At 55.1% G+C, this 22,639-nt stretch overlaps 1 protein-coding gene across 8 annotated transcripts; it reads left to right on the forward strand.

The window, feature by feature from the left end:
- Positions 1-597: 597 nt before the first annotated feature.
- IRF8 (interferon regulatory factor 8) lies at positions 598-22,639 on the forward strand. 8 transcript variants are annotated; one of them, XM_067718041.1, is made up of 9 exons: positions 598-677; positions 4,232-4,406; positions 10,170-10,353; positions 12,800-12,888; positions 14,245-14,350; positions 15,439-15,489; positions 19,954-20,340; positions 20,933-21,048; positions 21,589-22,639. In XM_067718041.1, exons 2-9 carry the CDS (start codon positions 4,233-4,235, stop codon positions 21,763-21,765), a joined length of 1,284 nt encoding a protein of 427 aa, XP_067574142.1. In that variant the 5' UTR covers positions 598-677; position 4,232; the 3' UTR covers positions 21,766-22,639. The 8 variants fall into 8 exon arrangements, with proteins under 8 accessions (XP_067574142.1, XP_067574146.1, XP_067574143.1 ...); XM_067718045.1 differs by having other exon boundaries at positions 15,442-15,489; XM_067718042.1 differs by having other exon boundaries at positions 664-762.

Consider the following 22,639-nt stretch of genomic DNA (forward strand, 5'->3'; position numbering starts at 1 on the left):
CTTTTATTTCCCATGTTCAGAGGGCAGTGGTTTCAGACACGTCTTCAGCTGGCCCACAGCAGCTCCAGGAACTTCGGCCACACTAGCAGAGATGGTGGTGGCGCGGGAGCCACACTGCGGGGACCGCTGGCCGTGTGCAGCACCGACCTCAGGGCCCCTACCATCCCAGCCTTGACCTGCGCTGTCAGACCTCCACCTCGGCCCCGACCTCGGCCAGCTGACACCCACCATCCACCGCACAGCCCTGACCTCCGCCATCTGACCCCCTGCCTCAGCCCCAACTGGCCTGCCTTACGCCATCTGGTACCCACCATCCGCCCTAACCTTGACCTGGGCCGACGGACGGCCCCCGCGGCCCTCGGGAATTCCTGCGGACACTCCCGGGACCCCCGGAACGAACCCCGGAAGACTCGCGGACCGTTCGGCCGCCGACGCCTCCGAGCAAAGTGATTTCTCGGAAAGCCGAACGCTTCGAAGAAGGCGGGCCAGGCGCGCCGCTCCCATTGGGCGGCCCCTCCCGCCCTTCCGCGCCTATTGGCCGGCACGGCCGTCGCTCTGCGCGCCGGGCCCGCCCCCGGCCTTAAATTAGCGCGGGCGCCCGGGGCCGCGGCGCATCTCCGGAGCTCGGCGGCGGGCGTGGGAACGCGGGCGGCGGCAGACGGTTGGCGGCGGCGCAGGTGGGCGGCGGGCTGGAGCACCAGGGCCGCGGACGGCGGGCTGGGGGTCCTGGGCCGGGGGCGCAGACGGCGGGCGGCGGCGCAGGTGGGCCTGGGGCGCGGGCGGCGGCGGGCGGCGCAGGTGGGCCCGGGGCCTGGGGCGCGGACGGCGGGAGGCGGCGCAGGTAGGCGGTGGGCTGGGAGCTCGGGCCGGGGGCGCGGACGTCGGCTGGCGCGGAGGCAGCGGCCGTGCAGTCTTGGTCTGTTTTCTCTCTCCTCGTTTTCTCCTGAATCCGAACCGAGCATCCAGGTGCGGCTGCTCCCAGAGATTGGCTGATGGTTTAAATAATCTCGTTTTTCTTAAAATCTGGTTTGCACGGAAAATTTTAGAATGGCTCGTACAAAGCGGGGAAATATTGACCCCCTTGTTATAAGACCTGCTCCTTTCCCGCTCAAATCCTGCTCTTGGAACCGGGCTGGAGTCATAACTGTGAAACTGCCTCTTGTCCAGCCGCGCTGGTGGGGTTAGATTGTGAAGCGGGGCGGGCTGGATTTTTAAATTCTCATCGATGACAAGTAAGATTTCTGAGTGCGGGTGGAGGTCCTTTGCTTCCGTAATAGCCCGGTCGTTCCTGGCAAGAAAGTCTCCTTAGGGCTCACAGCTAAAAGAGCATTTTGGTGTAACATGAGCCCCAGGGCAAAGGGCAGACTTTTCTAAGGTGAGGTGTGCTCCTTACCCAGAGCGGTGAAGTGCTTTGTGAATGGAAACTAGAGACTGGATTTTCCAGAGTTTAAACTACCCCCCAGCGTACGAGGGATGTGACCCACCTTTTCTGAAAGCCAAGTTAGGAGGCAGCCCTTGAATGACAGTCCTTTTAGATTATGCAGTTTCCTCTCGAGAGAATTGGGAGAGGTTTAGGTATTTCAGCAAGATTGGGACCAGAAGGAGAAATGGCTTTTGTGCTTTGGGTCTTATGGGTGTCCGGGGCAAATGACCAGGCGCCCTGAGAGACGTGGGGAAGGTGAGTCCTGCACCTGCACCACCTCTCAGGCCCTTCCTGGAATCCGGGTTGGGTGGGCCCAGGGCAGCCTCTTATCACCTCCTGCCTGGGAAGCCTGATCGCCAGCCGATTTACAGCTAATGCAGATTAGCTCCAGATAGGACTTGGCCATAAAGAGAATTATTACCTAAAAATCAAGGAAGAGGAAGTTTTAAACATGTGACTGGGCTTATAAACGTTTCCTGGCTCTGTATTTGGTGGGATTTTGTTAGTGTTCAGTAAATCGTTATGGATCACACTGTAAGAGAATCTTAGGCTTTTAACGCCACTTAGAATCTTGGAGGGGGGGTTCGGTGACAATTCAGGTGAGCTGTCCATGTGCTGAGATCCTCTCACTTAACCGTGGCTTTTCTCTGCAGGGTGAGTAAAACGAGATCCTGCTGGGGGCCTTGGGGGTTGGGATGTCTCTCTGGGCCTCAGAGTTTTGTCTTTTGAATGAAGCGGGGGCTGGATTAGATGATTTCTAGAGTATTTTCATGTTCTCTGACTCACTCTTCCTCTCAATGCCATTCTCTTACCTTTTTTTTTTCTTTTTATAAATCACCACGAGATTCGTCCTTAACAGTTTGGGGGTTATGAATCCGTTAGAAATCCTGATGAGAAGGTGTTGACCTGCTTTCTAGAAAAATGCCTGTACAAACGAAACTTTGCTTTTTATTTCAGGAGGCTCCTGGAGCACGGACTCCAGTTTATGGACTTTGTACTAAGGGGGTGAGCAAAGTGCTAACGAGTGGGGACATTTCATTTAATCGACAGATGCACAGACACCAGCCTTCTTTTGTGTTCTGACCCCTTTCGCCCTCCTCCACACAGCTCCTTCCTCAAGTGAGGGGAGATGCTCCATCTTTCCTCCAGGAAAGCCCAGTGGGAATCTCTGCCCTGCCAAGTTATTTTCTGGGGTGCGTGGCGGTGTTGTTTCATCTCTCTCACCAGGTGTCCCTCCCACATCTGTCCCTTCCAGTTTATAAACACGAGGGACTGTTTTCAAATTCTGGGACTTCTGAGATCCATGCACTTTGCCGATGAGGAGAGCCTCAGAGAGATGGTCAGGTGACTTTCCCAAGGGCTAGTTAGAGAAAAGCCTTCGCTGGGGTCTACAGTTTCCAAATCGAAGTCTAGTTCCCATTTCACACGCTTCACTCCTTTTGAATCCACAAACGGGCAGCTGGAGTTAATTGGATGAAAAAGTTACAGGTGGCGCTCATGGGCCCTCACCTCCTCTCCTGCTACCTGGGACCTGGACCCCTTCACCGACCGCATAGCCATCTGTGGGGTGGCTGGAGTGTCCAAAACACACACACACTTCTTGCTTTACGGACCAGGATGGCTCTGGATGTGACCATGTTCTTAGGGATGTTATGTCTTGTCACTGGTGATTGTTTCAAATTTGTTGGCCCGAAGCGGTCACATTTTAATCGGAAGAACTGAAATGCTGATTTTTTTGGGGTGGGCGTCTGTCCAACCGCCTAGGGGATTTCCACCCTGTTCTTGTAAACGTGGGCTGTGAGTCGATACGGCACGGTCGCGCTCTCTTTCTCTGTGCTGTTGGGAAAGCTGTCTGCTCTGGCTAGAATGTTCTTCCCAAGGGTGTCTTTGGGCGCCCGGGGTGTTGAGGCCCCCAGATTCTCGTGCATTCTGGGAGAGGCTAGCTTTGCTCTGTTCTGTCACTGCAGTTTTTTTCCTCACTCTTGTCCTCTATCTCCCAGTTTGTCATAAGAGTTCCTGAGGAGGAAAGTTGGGACAGTAGTAACGTGTTGTTTAAAGAGAATCTTCTCAGGTCCAGGCACTGTGTGAGGTGCTCTGTATGTGTCGTCTGAGTCCTCACCATGACAACGCCCGGTATCTGCACTTATCCTGGTGTGTCAGCCAGCGTAGCTGACACTCCGAGGTTAAATGACGATCCAGGCTCACCCAGCTGAGAGATGGTGAGACTTGAATGGGACCCCAGCTTGGTCCCATTCCCAAACCAGCTGTGAAGGGGCAATCTAGAAGGGATAGCCTTGAGGATTTCTTGTTTCTCGGAGAGCACAAATGTCATGTTTGCTCACGCATGCTGGTCCAGTGGGGCATTAAGTCATGGAATTGGCTCTCAGAGCGATGGACTGCTTATTGAGGGCACCTGAAAAGGTGAAAGTGATTTCCCCCATCTCCTGCTAAAAATGGAACGATGAGTGATGCTCTCAGATGCGGCTGTGTTTGCGTGAAACAGAACAGGGGGTGAAAGCTGGAAAGAGCACAGCCAGAGCCTTAGTCGGGGCCACATCTGTGAGGCACAGCTGCAGATTTCCCAGCGAGCTTTCAGTTTCCATTCAGGGTTGGAGGCCCTGGAAGCCGGCATTGTCTTCTCACAGCAGGTGGCCTGGAGTTCCTGGATCCGTGGGTTTCCCCCAAGCTGGCACCTGTGTCGTGATCCTCTGATTTTCCTGTTAGCAGTGCTTGGCTGTTGAGTACCTGGGGTGCTGTGAGTGATTAGACGGCTATGTAATTGCACAGGCTATGTTTTCTCTTTCCAAGGATGTGTGACCGCAACGGTGGCCGGCGGCTGCGGCAGTGGCTGATTGAGCAGATCGACAGTACCATGTACCCAGGGCTGATCTGGGAGAACGACGAGAAGAGCATGTTCCGGATCCCTTGGAAACACGCTGGCAAACAGGATTACAACCAGGAAGTGGACGCCTCCATCTTCAAGGTAGTGGCTTGGCCACATCGTGAGCTCCTGGTGCAGCTGTTGAGTGATTGATGTCTTGCTTATTTGCTTGAAAGTTAATCCAGTTTTTTTTTTTTAAAACAAATGAGTGCCGAATGTGTCTCAAAAAATATAGTAGGTGATTGTACACCTGTCATACGATTTCACCACTTTCCCGGTATGTTGTATATTGTTGGCATTTTCCGATGAGGAAGACGGAGCACTTTCTTCCCTTGCGCTACCATGTCTTTTGCATGAGGACTGGCAAACACAGAGAGAAAATACTTCTTTTACACTGAGACCTTTTCCCCCGGGCTGCCCCCTAAATTCCATTTAGAATTCTAGGAAAGGTTTAATTCTTCATTCTTTCAGAGGTGCTACTTCTGCTTGGCATTGTAGGGTCAGCTCAGATGAGAGAGACACCATCTGTCATCACTTCTGGGACCAGGTCATGTGGGTGTCCTGAACCTGCAGCTGGTGTCTAAAACTGGTCCACTTCCCTTGAGAATCATCAGTACCCCAAGCATGGAGCGAGCTGCCGTGTAGTTCCACCACGTGCACTGAGACAGCAGCACTGACTGAGAGTTTGCTCTGTGCTAGGCCCAGCCGCACGTGTTTGATTTGTTTTCCTCTCACACAATCCTATGCAGTAGGTGCCGTTCCTGTCCTTGTTCTGTAGAGGCTCCAAGAGGAGATGTGACTTGTCCAAGATCTCCTAGCTCTTGGATGATGGAGCCAGTGTTTGAACCCAGGCATCCCAGCTGTGAGCCCAGGCTCCCAACCCCTAGCCGTACCCATCACCTAGATCCAGGCAGAGGAGCCAGGGCAGCCCAGCTCTGCAGCCCAGCCGGGTCATCAGAATCCCCCATCGGTCAGCAGGGTCACAGAAGTGCGGGCTCCGCCCCTTGGGAGACTTGGAGCCCTAGGTCCAGGGTGAGGCCAGGCCTCCATGTTTGCAAACAGACATAGCAGAGGTGATCCGACTCCGAATCTGGGTTGCAAACTGCTGCTACATGTGCTTGTTGTGTGGGCATTTGGGGGCCAGAGTCCAGGAGGGGAGAGTGAGTGAGTGTGGGAAGGAGCCAGGAGGCTGAGCAGGGTGTGGGGGGCGCAGAGCCAGACCCAGGCGTGCATGAGTGAGGGGAGCAAAGGCCTGCAGGACCCCAGCACAGCACTGGACCCTTAGCTGGGACGACTGTCCGCAACACAGCCAAAATGACAGAGATTATACCTTGGCCCCAGAGCAGAGCACTGATAGGTCAGAGCTGGCTTGTGAGGCACTTCAGTCCTTCACGTCTCTGCCTGGTGTTGCAGGGGGGCTGCACGTCTTAGCACTTCTGTTACTGTGTAGCGCGGGTCATAGCTCTTTGACAATCTGATGCCAGTCGCCTGCCCCTCCAAGAAAAGTGGGCGCGTGCTGACGTTCTGCGCTTACCTTCAAGGGGGCTCTCGTGGCCTGGACATCCATCCGGCAGGCTTCTTCCCTTCAGGGAGCCCTGGTCGGGAGCCTGGGCACTGCTCATGCCTCCTTTCTCCTCCTTGGTGGCCTCGTGGATTCCTCTCTCGGAGAAGATTTTTGCCTTTGGCATCTCAGGGAATTTCTCTTGGGAACGGCTCCGTCTAAATTTTAATATTGCCCAAGGTCCAGCCAGTCGATTGGGAATTCTCGATCATAGATGGCTGTGAGCCAGGGCTCCGCCACCCGGGGCCAGATTGTTCCTTGTGTGGGTCCATCTCGTGCACCTAAGAGGGTGTTGGCGGCATCCTGGCCTTGACCTTCTAGATGCCAGTAGCACCCTCTGCCCCACTGTGACGACAAAAAATGCCTCTGACATTGCCAGATGCCCCCGTCCCCATTGAGAAGCCTGCTAGGAGTGGACTGTGGCCAGGATGAACAGATTGAAGCAGAGGCGTGGGGGTGCGAAGGGCACAGTTGGAAGCTGACCGTCAGTAAAACTGCTTCAGGAGGGGACTGGGGGCGAGACCAGTGGCTGCACAGCCCTGCTTGTGGCTTGCCGGCAGAGATGCAGGCCTCTCCTTTCACCCTGCTCCCGCTTTGCTCTGGGGGGTAATGAAATAGAGCCCCAGATTTATACATCTTATGCAATGTTCTTCATGGCCGTTTCAACAGCGTTGAGAAAAATGTGCAAGATTCCCAATGTTTCCGTTGATTACGCAGTCCCTCAGTGTGGCAATCTGAAATGAGTCTACAATCTCGGCAGGAATGGGGGCGGGAGGGAGACCAGGCGCCCACCCAGAGCTGGGCGGCCACCCGAAGGGTGACATCCTGGGCTGGTGGACATGCACGTGGTGGAAGACCTGTCTGGCCTGTCCCCAAGTGGTGCTTACTTCCATCCACCAAGGGGCACGTCTCTGCCCTGTCCACCAACAGAGTTCTGCTGTTGGAAGAAGCCAGCAGTCAGGCCTTGAGCCATCTTGGGGATTTTCTGTTTAAGTAGAGAACATTTCGTTGCAAACATTCAAAGAAAACCTTTCAAAAATGTATGAGTTAAGAGGAAAAAAATGAGCCTGCTTTCCTGACTTAGGGATTGTAAGAAGCCACTTATACCAGAGAATCCTTCATTGTCTGCAGGTGTCATCGTGAGGGCAGCTTCGAGGTGTGGGCCAGAGACAGGAGATTGAAAAAGACATTAGCTCATTTTGTATTATCCCTGACTGTATGATGAGGCCCTGATATCAGCTCATACTTACTCTTAAAAAAGTATTTTGCCTCCTTTTCATAAAGTTGAGGGGGAAGATCTAGTTAACTGAGGGTTACGACTCGTTAATTGTTCTGCCATTGACCAGGCTTTTGACAGGCCTGAATAAATTAGAACGTACTTCGTAGCAGATATTTCCAATTCAGCAGGCCTTCGAGGGAGAAAATCGCATTTGACTTTTAAAGCACAAAATGAGACAGTAATGTTTGTTTTCTGTTGTTTTTAAATTTTATTGAAGTGCAGTTGATTTACAGTGTTGTGTTAATTTCTGCTGCACAGCAAAGTGACTCAGTTATACATATATATATTCTTTTTTATATTCTTTTCCATTCTCGTTTATCACAGGAAATTGAATATAGTTCCCAGTGCTCTACAGTAGGGCCTTGTTTCTTATCCATTCTGTATTTAATAGTTTGCATCTGCTAATCCCAAACTCCCAATCATCCCTCCCCCTTGGCAACCACAAGTCTGTTCTCTATGAGACAATAATGTTAAATGGGGAAGAGCCGGTGGTCCCGGGTTTAACGCTGGCTGCTGACGAGTGCAGAGCAGCGCACGGACAGGGGAGACGTGGGCTCTGGTGTATTCTGAGCCGCTGCGTGGCTGTTGACGGGCCTCAGATCCCTCTGTTCTGTCTAGCATTTGCTCTTGAAGAGTCCTGAGAGGTCACCCAGGTAAGCTGGTATTTTCGAGCTGGCCAGAGAGCCCTGCGAGGGCTCAGGGCAGGCTGGCGGTGGGGCACCCGATGCAGCCCGGTGCACGTCCTGACTGTGGGGCCCTGCTTTGCTCTCTGGATCTGGCTTTCCTGATGGGGTGAGCGTGAGCTTTGAATGGACGAGTGCCCACGGCAGTGCCCCGTGGGCTGTGCAGCTCTGGATACACCCCAGCCGGCCTAATATGGCCCCCAGATCCACGGTCTTCCAGTCCCATTGGTAACGCGGATTACCAGCTCAGTGGTTCTCAAATGAGGATGCGCGTGAGTCATGATAGTACTTCCTTAGGGGACAGTTGGTGGTGTCTGGAGATGTTCTGGGTGTCACAGCGGGGAGAGGGGATGCTACTGACACTAGTGGGTAGACGCCAGGGATGCTGCTGGACCTCCCACCGTGCCCAGGATGGCCCCCGCCCCGAAGAGTGATCCAGCCCCAAATGTCATTAGTGCCAGGTGGAGAAACCGCATTTAACGTAAATGCACATTTGAAATTACTGTTCAGTGTACACAGTTTACACTTAAATTTCTATGAAAAACATAAATCAGTGCTTGGTCTGTGACGCAGTTAATAAACGAAGAGAAAAGGACGGAAAAGGCTTGAAAGCCATTTACTTTTAAACATGTTTCTAAAGGGGAGTCCGGCGTCTGTGAGGAGGAAGTGACTGCGCGTGCTCACTCGTATGAGTAAGGGAGCTTCTCCGGTTCCTTTACCGCGGGTAAGACTGCAGACTCTGAGCTTAGGGCGGCAGCTGAGCAGAGAGCACAGGCACTGAACTTGTCTTACATCGGGGGAAAAGCCAGGGCGATTTTATAAATTTTACTTATTTATTTATTTGGCTGCGTTGGGTCTTTGTTGCTGCAGGCGGGCTTTCTCTAGTTGCGGCGAGTGGGGGCTACTCTTCATTGCGGTGCGTGGGCTTCTCATTGCAGTGGCTTCTCGTCGTGGAGCACGGGCTCTAGGCACACAGGCTTCAGTAGTTGTGGCTCGCGGCTCTAGAGCGCAGGCGCAGTAGTTGTGGCTCACGGGCTTAGTTGCTCCGCGACATGTGGGATCTTCCCGGACCAGGGCTTAAACCTGTGTCCCCTGTATTGGCAGGTGGATTCTTAACCACTGTACCCATCAGGGAAGCTCTACCAGGACTATTTTAAATGGGAATCTGACTCAGGGTGTTATGGAGTTCCTGGCCACCTAAGTCAGAATCACTGGGATGTAGGCTAAAGATACGGGTTCCCAGACCTAACCCACAGGTACCCAAGGAGACTCTTGAGGGGCAGGGCCCAGGAATCGCATCTTAACGAGCTTCCCAGGGGATCGGTATATGCATTAAGCTTGGGAACACCTGCCTGCTGCTTGCTGAAGTAGAAATTCCTTGGGTTGGAAGTCAGAACAGCTGGTTTTTAATCCCAGACTGGGTCACCTTGGGGAAAGTCAGCTCTTAGAATTTCATTTTCCCCAGTGAGGGTTGAGAATTCCCTCCAGATCTCCTGTTATTTTAGGCTGGAAGACATGTCTGATTTTGCCTGACACCAAACGTTAGTTTCACCTGACAGTAGTGACCCTCTGATTGGTGTGTCGGTATTCCAAATTTGAAATCTAAAAACTGTGCCCATCCACGTGTTTTTAATTTTTTTTTTTTTTTTTTTTTAAATACTGCCCCATTTTACATTTTGACTTAAAGTTTCCAGCTTTGAATTTCTGGTCCTAGTTCAGATTCTAAGGTTTGGAGAGGTCAGAAAACAGAGCTGTAAAAAAAAACCCACAGAGAGGGAAAACATTTGTTTGCATTTTAAACAGTACCCTGGGGAGCGGTAGGGGAGAAGGGGGTGGGGAAGGTTAGAATGAACGCCAAAATGCAAAACAAAATTTCTGTTAAAAGTAGCAGGGCAGTGGATGACCACATTCAGACTTCTTTGCAAATGTTCCCTTTTCGTGCTGCGTTGTAGCTAGAGGTTGATTTGAAAAAGCAACAAATTGTTCTTTGTTTTGAACATTCGAGTGAAACCATGTGCAACTTCCTCTTTGCGCTGCTTGACCTCAGGCTCCTCCTGGCCCTCTGGTCCCGGGGAGGATTTGCAGGGGACAGATCCAAGATCCATGTGTGTGTGTCCTTGGGCCTGGGTTCGAGTTCCGGAACCCCCTCCCCCTGCCCCCACCCCCGACCTGGGTCTTTTCACTTCTGTCAGAGGAAGTGGTCTGATTGGGGTCCCTGAACCCTGAAATCCTTGACTGAGGACCTTCAGGAGGGCGAGCAGAGCAGGGCCTGCCCGTGGCCCTGGGTGTGCATGGTCCCGGGGCCAGCTGGGTACTTCATGTGTTTTCTTTCCTTCCTTCAGGCCTGGGCCGTTTTTAAAGGGAAGTTTAAGGAAGGGGACAAGGCCGAGCCGGCCACATGGAAGACGAGGTTACGCTGTGCTTTGAACAAGAGCCCGGATTTTGAGGAAGTGACAGACCGGTCCCAGCTGGACATTTCTGAACCGTATAAAGTTTACCGAATCGTCCCCGAGGAGGAGCAAAAATGTAAGTATCCTTTCTTTATGGGCACTTGGCCCAACGGAGGCCGCCTGGGTCTGGCGTTCGAGTCGCCGCCCACGGGGTCCAGCTAAACAAATAGTTCTCTCCTTTATGTCAGCAGAGGTTGAGGTCTCCTTCCGCTGACCTCACCCACCATCTGCCGACTGTGGCAGCTTCCAGTTGAGAGGCAGCGGACGGGAGGAAGGGGCGGGAGACGGGGTGGCAGCTGGCATTGCTGCTCGCTGACTGTTGGACCAGGAGTGAGTGCTGGGGCCTCCCTGGGGCTCAGCAACGGGCTTGGACGGGAGCAAGGCTCCCCGAACAGTGCCGATGAGGGATTCCTTTTGTTTTCTAGCAGCTCGCGGAGCAGGCTAGGAGAAAATAAGGTGGACAAAGGAGGGATGGCTGATAGGGGTTGAGGGCAGAGTTCTTGAATGAACTTGCAGGTGGAACACTGTTGGCTTCATTGCTGGAGACGGGATATGCTTCTAGATATTAGATCCTGACCGTTGTTTGGGAACCCCCAGCTGTGATAATTCCTGAAGTCTCCTCCCGCTGTAAAATCCCAGGAAAGCAATTGTGAGGAGATTAAAGCAGAATAGCAAAAACCTGCCTCACATCCCCCCGTCCTGCTGTCCACGCTCTGCTCTGGTCAGACATCACTAATCGATCAGGATGTGTTGAGCTCAGATCGGGCCTCAGGCGTTTTCAAAGTGCTGTGCTCTGCAGCTGCTACAGATTAGAGCTGGCCCAGGAGATGAAACCTAATTACCACCCCTAGTTAAAACGTTCTTTCAACACGTTGACTTTCTTAGCCATCTGATGTAGCCGTTAGAATCTTAGCACAGCATCCTTTCCTCGTAGCTGCTTAGTTAGTTGTCCAGTAATGCTGGGAAGAAAACAGAACCCTTGAAAACTGCCTAGGGCTGGGCAGGAATTCTGAGTTTCTGAGAGGGCTCTTCCCACCGCAGGGAGGTTGAAAATGTTGATACATAATTTTTAAAGTTAAAATCGTGACTCTCAGAAATAAATGGTGAGCCTGGGGTGGAGAGTTGTTGAACTCACTAACGAGGGCACCAGTGTGCTGTCACCCAAGACTGCTTCACAGAACATGCCACGCAGGTGCGCACGGTCAGCGAAAGGCAGAAGGCTGAGCCGAACCTGTGAGTGTCCTGCCCGGGCAGCACAACCATAGCTGGGGGCGCTCTTCTCTAGTGATCATTTGTAGCTTAGTTGTCTGTGAATTAACACCTAACTCTACTGAGTCTGAACCCTCATGGATAATCAGTAGGAAGTCAAACAAACTGACCTTCCCCGTGGAGAATCAGATGGCCCTTAGGGGGACACCTCTTAGCTAATACTCTCGGATGCTCTATTGCCATCTTACTTCCAGTTTGGGATAAATTTTTCATCATCGCCAAGTATAATAAATTGTGACTTGAAGGAATAGAGAAGTTTCTCTTAATCCTCCCACCCACAAGCTCAGCCAAGCTTGAACAGGCAGGCGACCCTGGCTTGTTTATAGCTCAGAGCGCAGCCAGCGTCACCTGCAGGCGTGGATGTTACAGAAGCAGCGGTTCTCAGGGGGCAGAGAAGCTTTGCATTTGCATAATGCCTAGGTGGGCGCACTCTCCTCGGTACCTCAGGGCTTTGCTGGCTACTCTGGGGGTGCCCCACCTGCCCCCTGCTTCCCCCATCAGCAGCTTCTGAGTGATTTTTTCAAATCAAAATCAAATCAATATTCAGTCCGGATGAAACAGTGGGTCAGTTCTATAGATGATTGGGACTGATGAATTCCAGCAAACGAGTGTTTGTTGGTCATAATACCTCTCACGTGGATAAATGTAATGGGGTGAGTTTCTGGCTGGGGAAGAGGCCTGAGAGGGGGGAAGGAACTAGCCGGGTCCGGAGTGCTTGTCGTGGGAACGCCTGTGTGCCTTTAGACGGTTCCCGCCGCAGGCGGGTTCCAGCCTGGGCACCCGCGGGCCTTTACGGTGCGCCGCGTGCGTGCACAGATGCACACACGTCTATTGGGAAAGGCCAAAATGAGGTTTCCTGCCCGTTAACTTTAAAAAAAAAAAAGACTCCAACCTGCAAACACATTTTGCTGGGAAGTCTTTGCCTGTCTTCAGATGCCCTAGCTGGTAACTCTAAGCTCTGTCAGGTGCAGAGTAGATCAGACGTGAGTTCATCTTAGATCTCAGCAGATAGAAGGAAGAGACCAATGCTGCCTTGGTCCTCTGAGTGGACGCAGCAGCAGCCCGCTTCCCGCTGACCAGATGACTGAAGCAGCATGGGAGAAGGATTTCTCGGCCTTTCCCAAACCACTGAAGACGCGTATTGGCTTCCGTTTCCCTCAGCCTAGCCTTAAGAAAAAGCCTCTGACTGTGGCCTTGATGACGGTTGTGATGCCCCAGTGCCGGCTGTCACGCGTTTGTCCGTTTTTCCGTAGGCAAGTTAGGCGTGGTGGCCCCCGGTTGCATTAGCGAAGCCACAGAGATGGAGTGCGGTCGCTCCGAAATCGACGAGCTGATCAAGGAGGTGAGCGGGGGCAGCGTTTCCGGAGGTCTGGCCCCGACAGAAGCTGCGCGTGTTCGGTGGAGAGCGGCGGGGAGCGGCACCATCCCGAATGCTCCGCCGAGGCATGCGGGGCCTCGGGCTCTCGCTCGCTCAGGGGTGGGGCGTGAGGACCCGCCGTCCTCGCGAGGCCAGCCTCGGCCCGCCGGTCAGCCCCCTGCAGCTTACAGCCTGTCCTTCATCCCGAGGGCTGGGGCCGAGCTGCTGGCTCTGCATCAGTGAAGTTCCCTCTAAACTTGTCATGTTTTACACGTGTTGAGTGGCACCATACATGCCCCTGCCTCTTCAGGCAGGCCGTCGTGAAAAAGTAAACGTTCTTTGCTGCTGGGGTTGTCGCCATGATACGCATCGTCGTACAGCTCTCGCGCTGGGGGCTGCCTGTTTACTAACACGCACCTCTCAGTCCTTGATGGGTTGGAAAGCCGTATAACCAGGCTTATTAGAATCGTACACAAGCGCATAGTTCATAGGCTGTAAGTGAAGGCTTCATGGGGTCTCCTTAGGCAAAACACGTGGGTTTCTGAATACTAGTTTTAGCTGCCTTTCGCTGCGTAGCTGTGTTTTTTTGCACGTTGCAAGGCCGACATTGCCTAGCCAAAATTATTCCGCACGGCCTTGCAAAAGGGGGTGTGGGTGCTCTCCAGATTCTTCTCAGCGCTCACATGGCAATAATAGAATCGGGAGTGCTTTGAGGGAGAGAACGCAGATAACACAATGCAGCCTCCTCCGGGCTGCCCGGCTCTCCTGCAGATGGCAGCTGGTGAGTCTCTGGGTGGGCTCTGGCAGACACCCAGTGAATTCCTGGCTTCACTCCTTTCCAGTGATGTCCCGTTTTCCATACAAGGCTTTCCAGCCAGCTCAGCTAAGAGAGGGCGATACTTGCGTTGGCACGTGAGGATCACAGCGAGAGCAGGTTTCAGAACGTTTTCTAATTGGATTTGCCAGCCTCCTTTAAGGAATGGGGCAGAGGTGGAGAGTCTAGACGTGGCGCGTGGAGTGAGATGGGCTGGAGCGCGGGAGACTGTGTCTGAGGTCACCGCGTGCTTCCCCAGGGTGTGAGGGCAGCTGCATGACCTGGCCATTCGGTTTTGCAATAGGCACTTCCATGGAAAAGGCCAGTGGACACAGGAGGGGCCCCGCAGAGGCCAGGGCTTCGGTCTCGTGGTTTGACCGCTCGGCCTGGTGGATTTATTGTCTTGGATCTTTCAAGATGCAAAGTGAAACTTTGCTTCATCTCGTGCGATAGAGATGACAGCGTGGTTTCAGTTAAGTCTGGAAACCCAGTGACAGCACCGCTCTCCTCTCTCGCCCCTGCCCCAGCCTCCCGTGGACGATTACATGGGGATGGTCAAAAGGAGCCCCTCCCCGCCCGAGGCCTGCAGGAGTCAGCTCCTCCCGGACTGGTGGATGCAGCAGCCCAGCGCAGGTGAGGGCGCCTCGCCCCCCAGAGGTGTTCCCATGGCTGCCGGCCTTCAGGCCTTCACTCCTTTCTGCTTGGGGTGGGTGGGCGGGGAGGCTACCGTGATCCCTATTTTCCTGAAGGTGACTGAGCCCAGAGAGCTGGCGTGGCTTCCGGGCCCGAGGGCACAGCCCGGCCACGCCTTCGCGCCCCACTTGCCACTGTCCCCTGGAGGCACAGTGTCCTTCCCGTAGGCGGTGGTGCGCCCCGCTGTGCCCCTGGGAAGGGTGGACGGAGGGGCGGGAGACCAGAGGGAAGATGCAGCGGGGCTCGTAGGTCCGTTAGGACAGTCTTGTGATGTGAGGACCCCTGAGAGCCAAGGATAGCCGAGGGCGTCTGAGATGGGGAGAGCTTGGAGCCCTGGATTCGAATCCCATGCCAGGAAGTTGCATATCTTATTCGAGCCTCAGTTTCCTTGACTATAAAATGGAGACACCGGGACCTGCCCCCCCCCCCGGGGTCGTGAGGACTAAGTGAGGCCTTCGCCCTTTTCTTAGCTTCTCATGCCCCCCGCCCCCGCTCCTTGAAACGACCCTCCCTCCGTGGGCACGAGCATCTTTGCCTCCTCCCTCGCCTCTTTGCCCCGCTGTCCCCTGTGGGAGACCGGGAGGTGACAGCTGGCCTAGCGTCCTCAGAGTTGTCCAGGCTGCTGGGGGACAGTGTCGCCCCAGGTCCCTGTGCTGCGGCAGCGCGACCGGGAACACTCGCTGGGCTCCGGGCTCCCCTCCGGGGCAAGGCCTGGGTGAGGGGCCGCAGTCCAGGGGTATTTCAGGAGCAGACCCTGGGGCGGGAAGGAAGTGTGGCCCCGTGGTGTCACGCCGACACACGATCAGAGATCCCACAGCACGGGGGAAGGCTCCTCCCCCTGCCCACCCGTCGGGTTGAGGTCTGGCTTTATGAAACGAGGGTCGCTGTGCCGGGAGGGAGCACCCTGAATGCGGCGGAAGCCTGCGGCGGGGCCTCAGGAGCACGCATGTGCGGCTCCTAAGGAGACTGGGTCCCCGCACACGGCTGGGGGTCTGGCTGGGTCTCACGCTGCTTTTGTCTCTCTCCAGCAGGCCTGCCGCTGGTGCCAGGGTACAGCACCTACGACGCGCACCACGCAGGTACGGAGGGGCTCGGGGCGGGCCGGGGGCGGGCCAGGCGAGCTCTTTGAACAAAGCTCTACGGACCCGTGGGGGCCCACGAGGGTTGCGGACGAGCGCGATCCAGTGTCGGCAGTTGGGAGTCCGATTCCTTCTCCCTGTTTGGCTTGGGAGCAAGTGGTGGTCTTCTTGGGCTTCTTCTTGGGTCGGACCAACAGATCCAGAGAGTTCTTTCTGGGTGTAATTGTGCAGGAGGAAGAGCGTGGGCGCAGACACGCTCGAGGCCCAGCTCTGTGTGACCCCAGGTGGAGTAACGGAACCGTTCGGAACTTCCGGCGCCTCACCTATAAAGTAGGAACAACGGTGGCAGCCCCCTCACCAGAGTGCTCTGAGGTTTTAGCGAGTGTTATTACAGCTTTCTGGTAGGGACACAATTGGTCAGCGTTCCTGGGGTCAGTTTCCTTTACTGACATACCCTCTCCCACGCCCAGGCTTGTAGCGATAGGGATACTAAGGACAATGATGGCGACGACAGGGTGACGGTGTTGATGATGACGGAGGTGGTGGTGGTGGTGAAGCTGGTGCTAGTTGGGTGCCAGGATCCGTGCTGAGACTTTCACGGCCTCATCTCAGTACGGCAGCACCTCTAGGTAGGTGCTGTTACTGTTCCCACTGCACAGGCTCAGAAACCCTGTGTCACGCAGCTCGTGGGCCGCCGAGCTGGGCCGTTCCGTCTGTGCCCCTGTCCCTCGCGGGCAGAGGTGGCCTGGGCCACGTGGTTGTCTAGTGTTGCTGGGGATTCTGGAATTTACATTCAGGCTCATTGGTGGCATCTTCAGGGCAGAGGAAGGCGGTGTCTTCCCCAGTAGCTGCCCTGTTCTGTGAGAAGCGAGCGGCTTGACTCATCAAGGTGGACCACAGGACATTAGGGCTGCGGGCTTCGGGGGGGCCTCCTGGTGTAGCGGAGGAAACGGGGCTAAGGGAGCAGTGTCTCGACCAAGGCCCTCAGGGGACGGGTGTATTTGGGGGGAGGGTGGAGCCAGGTCTCACCCAGGCTAGAAGATTATAAAGAAAACAATCCTCCTGTTCTCAGAGCTCTTACGCATTGCACGGCAGCCCTGCGAGCTGGGGGCTGTTAGAACTCCGTCTTCACAGAAGAGGAAACAAACAGGCTTAGAGGTTAAATTGCTGGCCCGAGGTCCCACAGCTGGGAAGAGGGGGTGCAGGGCTCACACCCAGGCATCTGGTGCGAGCCTGTTGTTGAGACGGCTTTATGCCTGGGTCACAGGGCCGTGGCCCAGGGAGTCTGCTGACTGATGCTTTCTGGGGGCAGAAGAGTAGCCGGGCACAGGGCTGCGGCATCTGGGTGAGCGAAGACAGTTTAGGGAGGAAGTTTCCCGGGTTGTTCCAGAGCTTCTCAGCGCCCCACGTGTGAGGAGACTCACAGCCACTCCCTCATGCCGAGAAAGTCCTAAAACGTTCTTGTAGAAGTTGTGGACTTCGGTCCCTCTGTTTCGTTCACACACCCACCGCTAGGTGAATAAGCTGGCAAGGGCAGAGGCAGTGAGTGAAGCGGACAGGTGAAAGGCGCCAGGGAGCGGTAAGGAGTGTGGCAAAGTGGAACCCCATGCCCACCGCGCTGCCCTGTGGACTCGCAGACCCAGCCAGCCTTGCTTTCCCCGTTTACTGTAGAGAAACCAGAGGTCTGGATTTTTATGTGAAACATCCCATGTAAAACGCTGGCTACAGACACGTGTTGACAGCACCCCACTGTGCTGGCGGACCCACACGCGCCTCGGGCCGCCAGCGTGTGCTCTCGACTGTGTCGTTGAAGTGACCAGGGTCAAGGGCATCGTCTGGAACTGTCAGGGTGGCAGGCAAGGAGCTGGCCTGCTGGGGAGGGCTGGGTCCAGGCCCCCAAATTAGCAGTCGCGTCGTCGGGGCGAGCGCCTTCACTTGTCTATGCCCCGGTTTGCTTACCTGGAAAATGGTGTCGTTATGAACAGTCTCCATCTCAAGGGGTCGCTTTGAGGACTCAGTACGCTAATGGGTCCCCACCACTGGGCTCAGCACGGTACGGCTGTGAGACCAGGGATGGGACGTAACTTCAAGGGTCTTATCTGCGCAGCTCGTCTTTTGTCCCGTTGTCCCAGTTTATTTAACCATCGCTTACGCGGTGCTTACACGTGCTGGACACAAATGCGAGCCCACGCTGTCCTCACAGCTGCCCGGCGGGGTGGGGCCGTCGTCTCCACTCTGCTGACGGGGAGACTGAGGCTCGGAGTGGTGGAGCCGCTGCCCGGGCCACCCAGCTGGGGCCACACGCCAGGCGCCCAGGCTCCAGAGTCCGTGCCCCTGACATCTGTGCTGAGCCGCCAGCGTGGTCAGACTGTCCCCCAGCAGGGCTGTCCTCGGTGGGCGAGTGGCTAAACCGGGCGCAGGACGGGGTTGCCGTGCGGCTCTTAGATCCGCAGGAAGGCTGGCCTGCGCTCCCCGGTGGCCGGGCTGAGGCGCTTCTCCTCCGGGGCCTCCACCGCTCGGCTGGAGCGGCCGCGTGTCCCCGCTCAGGCCTTGCCAGCCCGCGCCGCCCCTCCGCAGGGGCCATTTGCACAGCCCTCCTGGGCCTGTCTGGAGCACCTGTGCAGCAGCCGTTCACACGGCCCAGAGGCGCTGGCATGAGATAAGGCCTGGGCGATGACAGGGCAAAGGGGCAGAGCGGTGACAGAGTCAATCTGGAGCATTTCATCCATTTGGGACAAAGGTCAGAATTGCTCTGGAGCGTGGGGAGCGGAGCGCGGAGCATTAGGTGGTGCAGACACGGCACGTGGGGAGGGTGGTGAGCGGGGGACGAGACGCGGGCTGGGATGCGGGTGCTGCTGAGCCCCCCCGGGCCTCAGTTTCCCCAAATGTCAAGTAAACGCGTTGGACTGGACCACCTGAAGCCCTGACCCACACCCCCGCATGATTTGGGAACGCCGCTGAACTCCGACGTGAGAGGAAACGGAGCCTGGGGTATGGAGCAGGGAGTTGTGCCGTTTGAGCGGAGCCCAGCGGGCGGGTCCGAGGAATCAGGAGTGCACGGCAGCGTTAACCCAGGCCAGGCGGGCTGCTCGCGGGGCCGCCCCTGACAGTGGGGCAGGTGGTGTGCTGCACAGCTCTCTGGGGCACCCGGAGTTGGGCCACTCACAGCCTGTGTGGCTCCAGGGGCAGCCCTCGGCGGGCCCGGGGCACTCGGAAGGTGCCCTGAACTCACCAGGCTCATTGGTAGTGTGTGTACTTCTTGTAGCTTGAGGTAGTAAGATGCAGCTCCCTCTGGGGGTGTCCCTGGACTGCCTGTTGTCTTCACTCTCACCTTAGTTTACAGGTTCCCAAACAAACAGTGGTCACGTGAGCCCCGCCTTCACAGTTGGTTTTCACATCTGGGTACCGCCTGGACTATTATTAATGTCTGACTTTTCTCTAAGTTTCACTTTTAAAAAATGAAGTTTAATTTAAATGGGGACCATCTGTCATGGCCTGTACAGGTGGAACCAGTGCCACTTGCTGTAAGTAGGAACTCGGCGGCCAAAGCAAAGCCAGTGGCAACCAGACACACTGTTCAGAAATCCTGGCCGTTATATTGCCCCCACCCAAGGCCCAGAGGCTCAGGTTCTCTGCCTCGTTTGAAAGGGAGGTTGTCAGAATTACGTGTTAAGGGTCCGTCGGCACCAAACTAGGGCTTTCTTTGATCAGAGATTGAGAGAATATTGAAAATGGAATAACCTCTTCATTTATGTAATGCTGTCTCCCCCCGCCCCCCAGTCATCTTACGTGTGGCACATTTTGGGAAACGTTGCCTTAATTTGAGAACTTTTCAGACTTCTTCCTGAGAACAGGTTTGGAGGAAAGGTTTTGGAGAGATTCTTAATTGGAAATTCAGGGAACCCCAAGGCGACTGTGAATTTGTCAGGAAAAAGGTGACATCTTTGTTTTCACTAACCTGGAAATCAGATCTAGCATTTCCTTCCCTTACGAACGGAGGCAGTACTGTGTGTGTGTGTTTGCGTGTGTACGTATATATGTACGTTCATGTACGTGCACGTGTATATATGTATTATGCATCTAGTATAAATCGTATGCTGTGTACATGATAGTGGTAGAGCAGGGCCTGTGAGATGGAGTTATTTTCCGAAGAATTTAAGTTGTCACAACATCGTTTACCCTCAGCCGTGACTTGTAAATTAGAGACCATCCCCAGAGGGAGGGAGGACCCTCCAGCAGTTTTTGAATCACTGGCTTCCTTAGCGATTCTGTGTATTTATTCATGCTTATAAAAACATCATTTCTAGAAGGGGTGCGTGAACTTCCCCAGAATGCCGAAGACTCCCAGGGTTAAGCCACCCCCCCCCCCCCCCTTGGGAGAAAGGCAGGCTGCGGCCACGCTGGCACAGAAGGGACTGGGGCCCCTGCTCCCGCGGCCCCTGACCTGTTCCCGTCTCCCCACAGCCTTCTCCCAGATGGTCATCAGCTTCTACTACGGGGGCAAGCTGATGGGCCAGACCACCACCACGTGCCCCGAGGGCTGCCGCCTGTCCCTGGGCCAGCCCGGCCTGCCCGGCGGCAAGCTGTGTGGGCCCGAGGGCCTGGAGCTGGTGCGCTTCCCGCCGGCCGACGCCATCCCCAGTGAGCGGCAGCGGCAGGTGACGCGGAAGCTGTTCGGGCACCTGGAGCGCGGCGTCCTCCTGCACAGCAGCCGGCAGGGCGTGCTGGTCAAGCGGCAGTGCCAGGGCCGCGTGTTCTACAGCGGCAACGCCGCGGCGGGCAGGGGCGGCCCCAACAAGCTGGAGCGCGACGAGGTGGTCAAGGTCTTCGACACCAGCCAGTTCTTCCGAGGTCAGTCCCGACCCGCCTCCCTCCCACCTGTGCGTCCAGGGGTGGCCCGCGGAGGAGAGGCCCCTCCCTGCCTGACTCCCGGCGTCTAGAGGGGGTGCCCGCAGAGGGGGCGCCTGTGCGGTTCTTTCCCTGTGCAGCTGTCGGAGGATTAAGGAACTTAGCGCCTTGCCACGTCGTTGGGGGCTGTCCCCGGGCCCTGGGAGCTGGTTACTGACACAGAGTCTCAGGCCCCAGCTCGGGCCTGCGCGGTCAGAATCTGCAGCTTGGCAAGGTCCCCGGGCAGCCGTGTCCACCTCCTGAGACAGTGACCTTGTGCACGCCCGCACGGGAGTGCTGCCCGAGGCTGCCGTCATCCTGGGAGGCGTGTGGCTAGGATCCCACGCCCGCGAGTTCCTCCTGGAAGGTCGGGGCGTGTGAAATCAGTCACTCTGGTCCCCTGAGGCTGCTGGCCAGAGAACTCCCGGGGGCTTTCTGGAGAAGGGGCCCCGCGAAGGGGGACGAGCTCAGGTGCGGAAGCCCTGAGTCCACCTGGCCCAGGGGGTCGCGAGGCCAGGATCCGCCAACACCTTGCCCTGCGCTGGTGTCCCTGCAGAGCTGCAGCAGTTCTACAACAGCCAGAGCCGGCTTCCAGACAGCAGGGTGGTGCTGTGCTTCGGAGAGGAGTTTCCAGATATGACCCCGTTGCGCTCCAAGCTCATTCTCGTGCAGGTGAGAACCGGCGGCTTCAGGGCTCGCGTCCAGACCTTGCAGCCTGCGCGTCTGGCTGGGGACCAGGCAGCAGGGCCCGGGGTGGGGGTGGGGGGGCTCCACCCGCGTGCAGGCTTGGACGAGCGCTTCGGGTGGGGGAAGGAGACGCTTTCTTTTCACCCCTGAACTATCTTCTCATGTTCCAGGACTCTCAGAGTCCACGTTGTTTCCCCTCCTTTTGTTTAGGTCGTTGTTTAAAACTCAAAACCTCCTTTTCAGGAGGAGTCGCCCCTGTTCAGTTGTCTTAAGGTCTAAGTTGACAGATTAGCACTTTGCCAGCCCTTGTTTAACTCTAGTCAAAGCAATGAACTCTAACTGGTGGAATTCTGGACCCTGGCTCGCCAGACTGGAGCACTGCGGGGAGAGTATACAGAGGACTGCTTGCTCCTTCATCCACTGGCGGCCTGGAGGTTCTGATGGATGGCTCCAGCCCGGGGTAATCAGAGAGGCCCACCTCACTCCCCACCTCCATCCCTGACCTTGTGGTGCATGTCCCTCCAGGTCGAGCAGCTCTACGTCCGACAGCTGGTGGAAGAGGCTGGGAAGAGCTGCAGCGCCGGCTCCGTGATGCAGGCTCCCGAGGAGCCCCTGCCAGACCAGGTCTTCCGCATGTTTCCAGATATTTGCGCCTCACACCAGAGACCTTTTTTCAGAGAAAACCAACAGATCACAGTTTAAGTCTCTCTCTCGGGCACCCCGCCCCGCCCACATCTAGAATTTCATTATTACAATTACTGTCGTAATTATTTAAGGATGTGGATCCCTCTGACCTGGGGTGGAAGGCTTTACCCCTGCTCTTCATTTAGTAAGGGCGTCCTCTGAGGACTTGACAGGGAAACAGAGCTGTGCCCCACTTCTGCCGTTCAGGTGTAAGCATCGAAACTCGCACCAGATGCTCTGGAGGCTGTAACGATAACTTGTGATTAAAACATTTATTTCCTGCATTTTTCCCTAATTAATTACCATTAGTTGCTATGATTCTTTCAGTATTTGGGGATACTTGATATTTCCAAAGACCTGGCATTCAATTTTATTAGCAAATAGCTGTTTCCAGAACAGAAATCTGGAGGAGAAGATCAGTTTAACTTCGGTTAGAGCTATAGAGTTATCATTTCATATGCTTGATTCAGTGAAGTGTCTTCTTTTAAGCATGTTAATAAGATTTAAAGACACCTGGATACCAGCCTTCCTTTAATAAGTGAAAGCACAACGCTTGGGTTTTTAGAAGAACGCATCGTCTTCCTAGAATTTGGTGCCAGGAGAGCATTTCCATTGCCAGGTGAACTGGTGTGTTTTCATCATCTTCAGACAATGAAAACTTTCCTTTGGGGCCTTTGTTGCCAGGAAGCTTAGAGCTAAGTTTATTTTTTCATTTCTGTAATTAAATCATCTGACATACCTCTCTCTTCTTCATTCTAAATGGTTTTGACCTGTTTTTAAAATATTTGTACTTTTAATGGCCCTTTTTGAGTTAATTGTCCTATTGTAAACTGCCTTGAATCTTTTTTTTTTATAAAGTGGGCAGGATGTACACCACGAGTTCAAAAAATAA

Source organism: Pseudorca crassidens, chromosome 20, assembly GCF_039906515.1.
Source record: "Pseudorca crassidens isolate mPseCra1 chromosome 20, mPseCra1.hap1, whole genome shotgun sequence".
Classification (NCBI taxonomy): Eukaryota; Metazoa; Chordata; class Mammalia; order Artiodactyla; family Delphinidae; genus Pseudorca; species Pseudorca crassidens.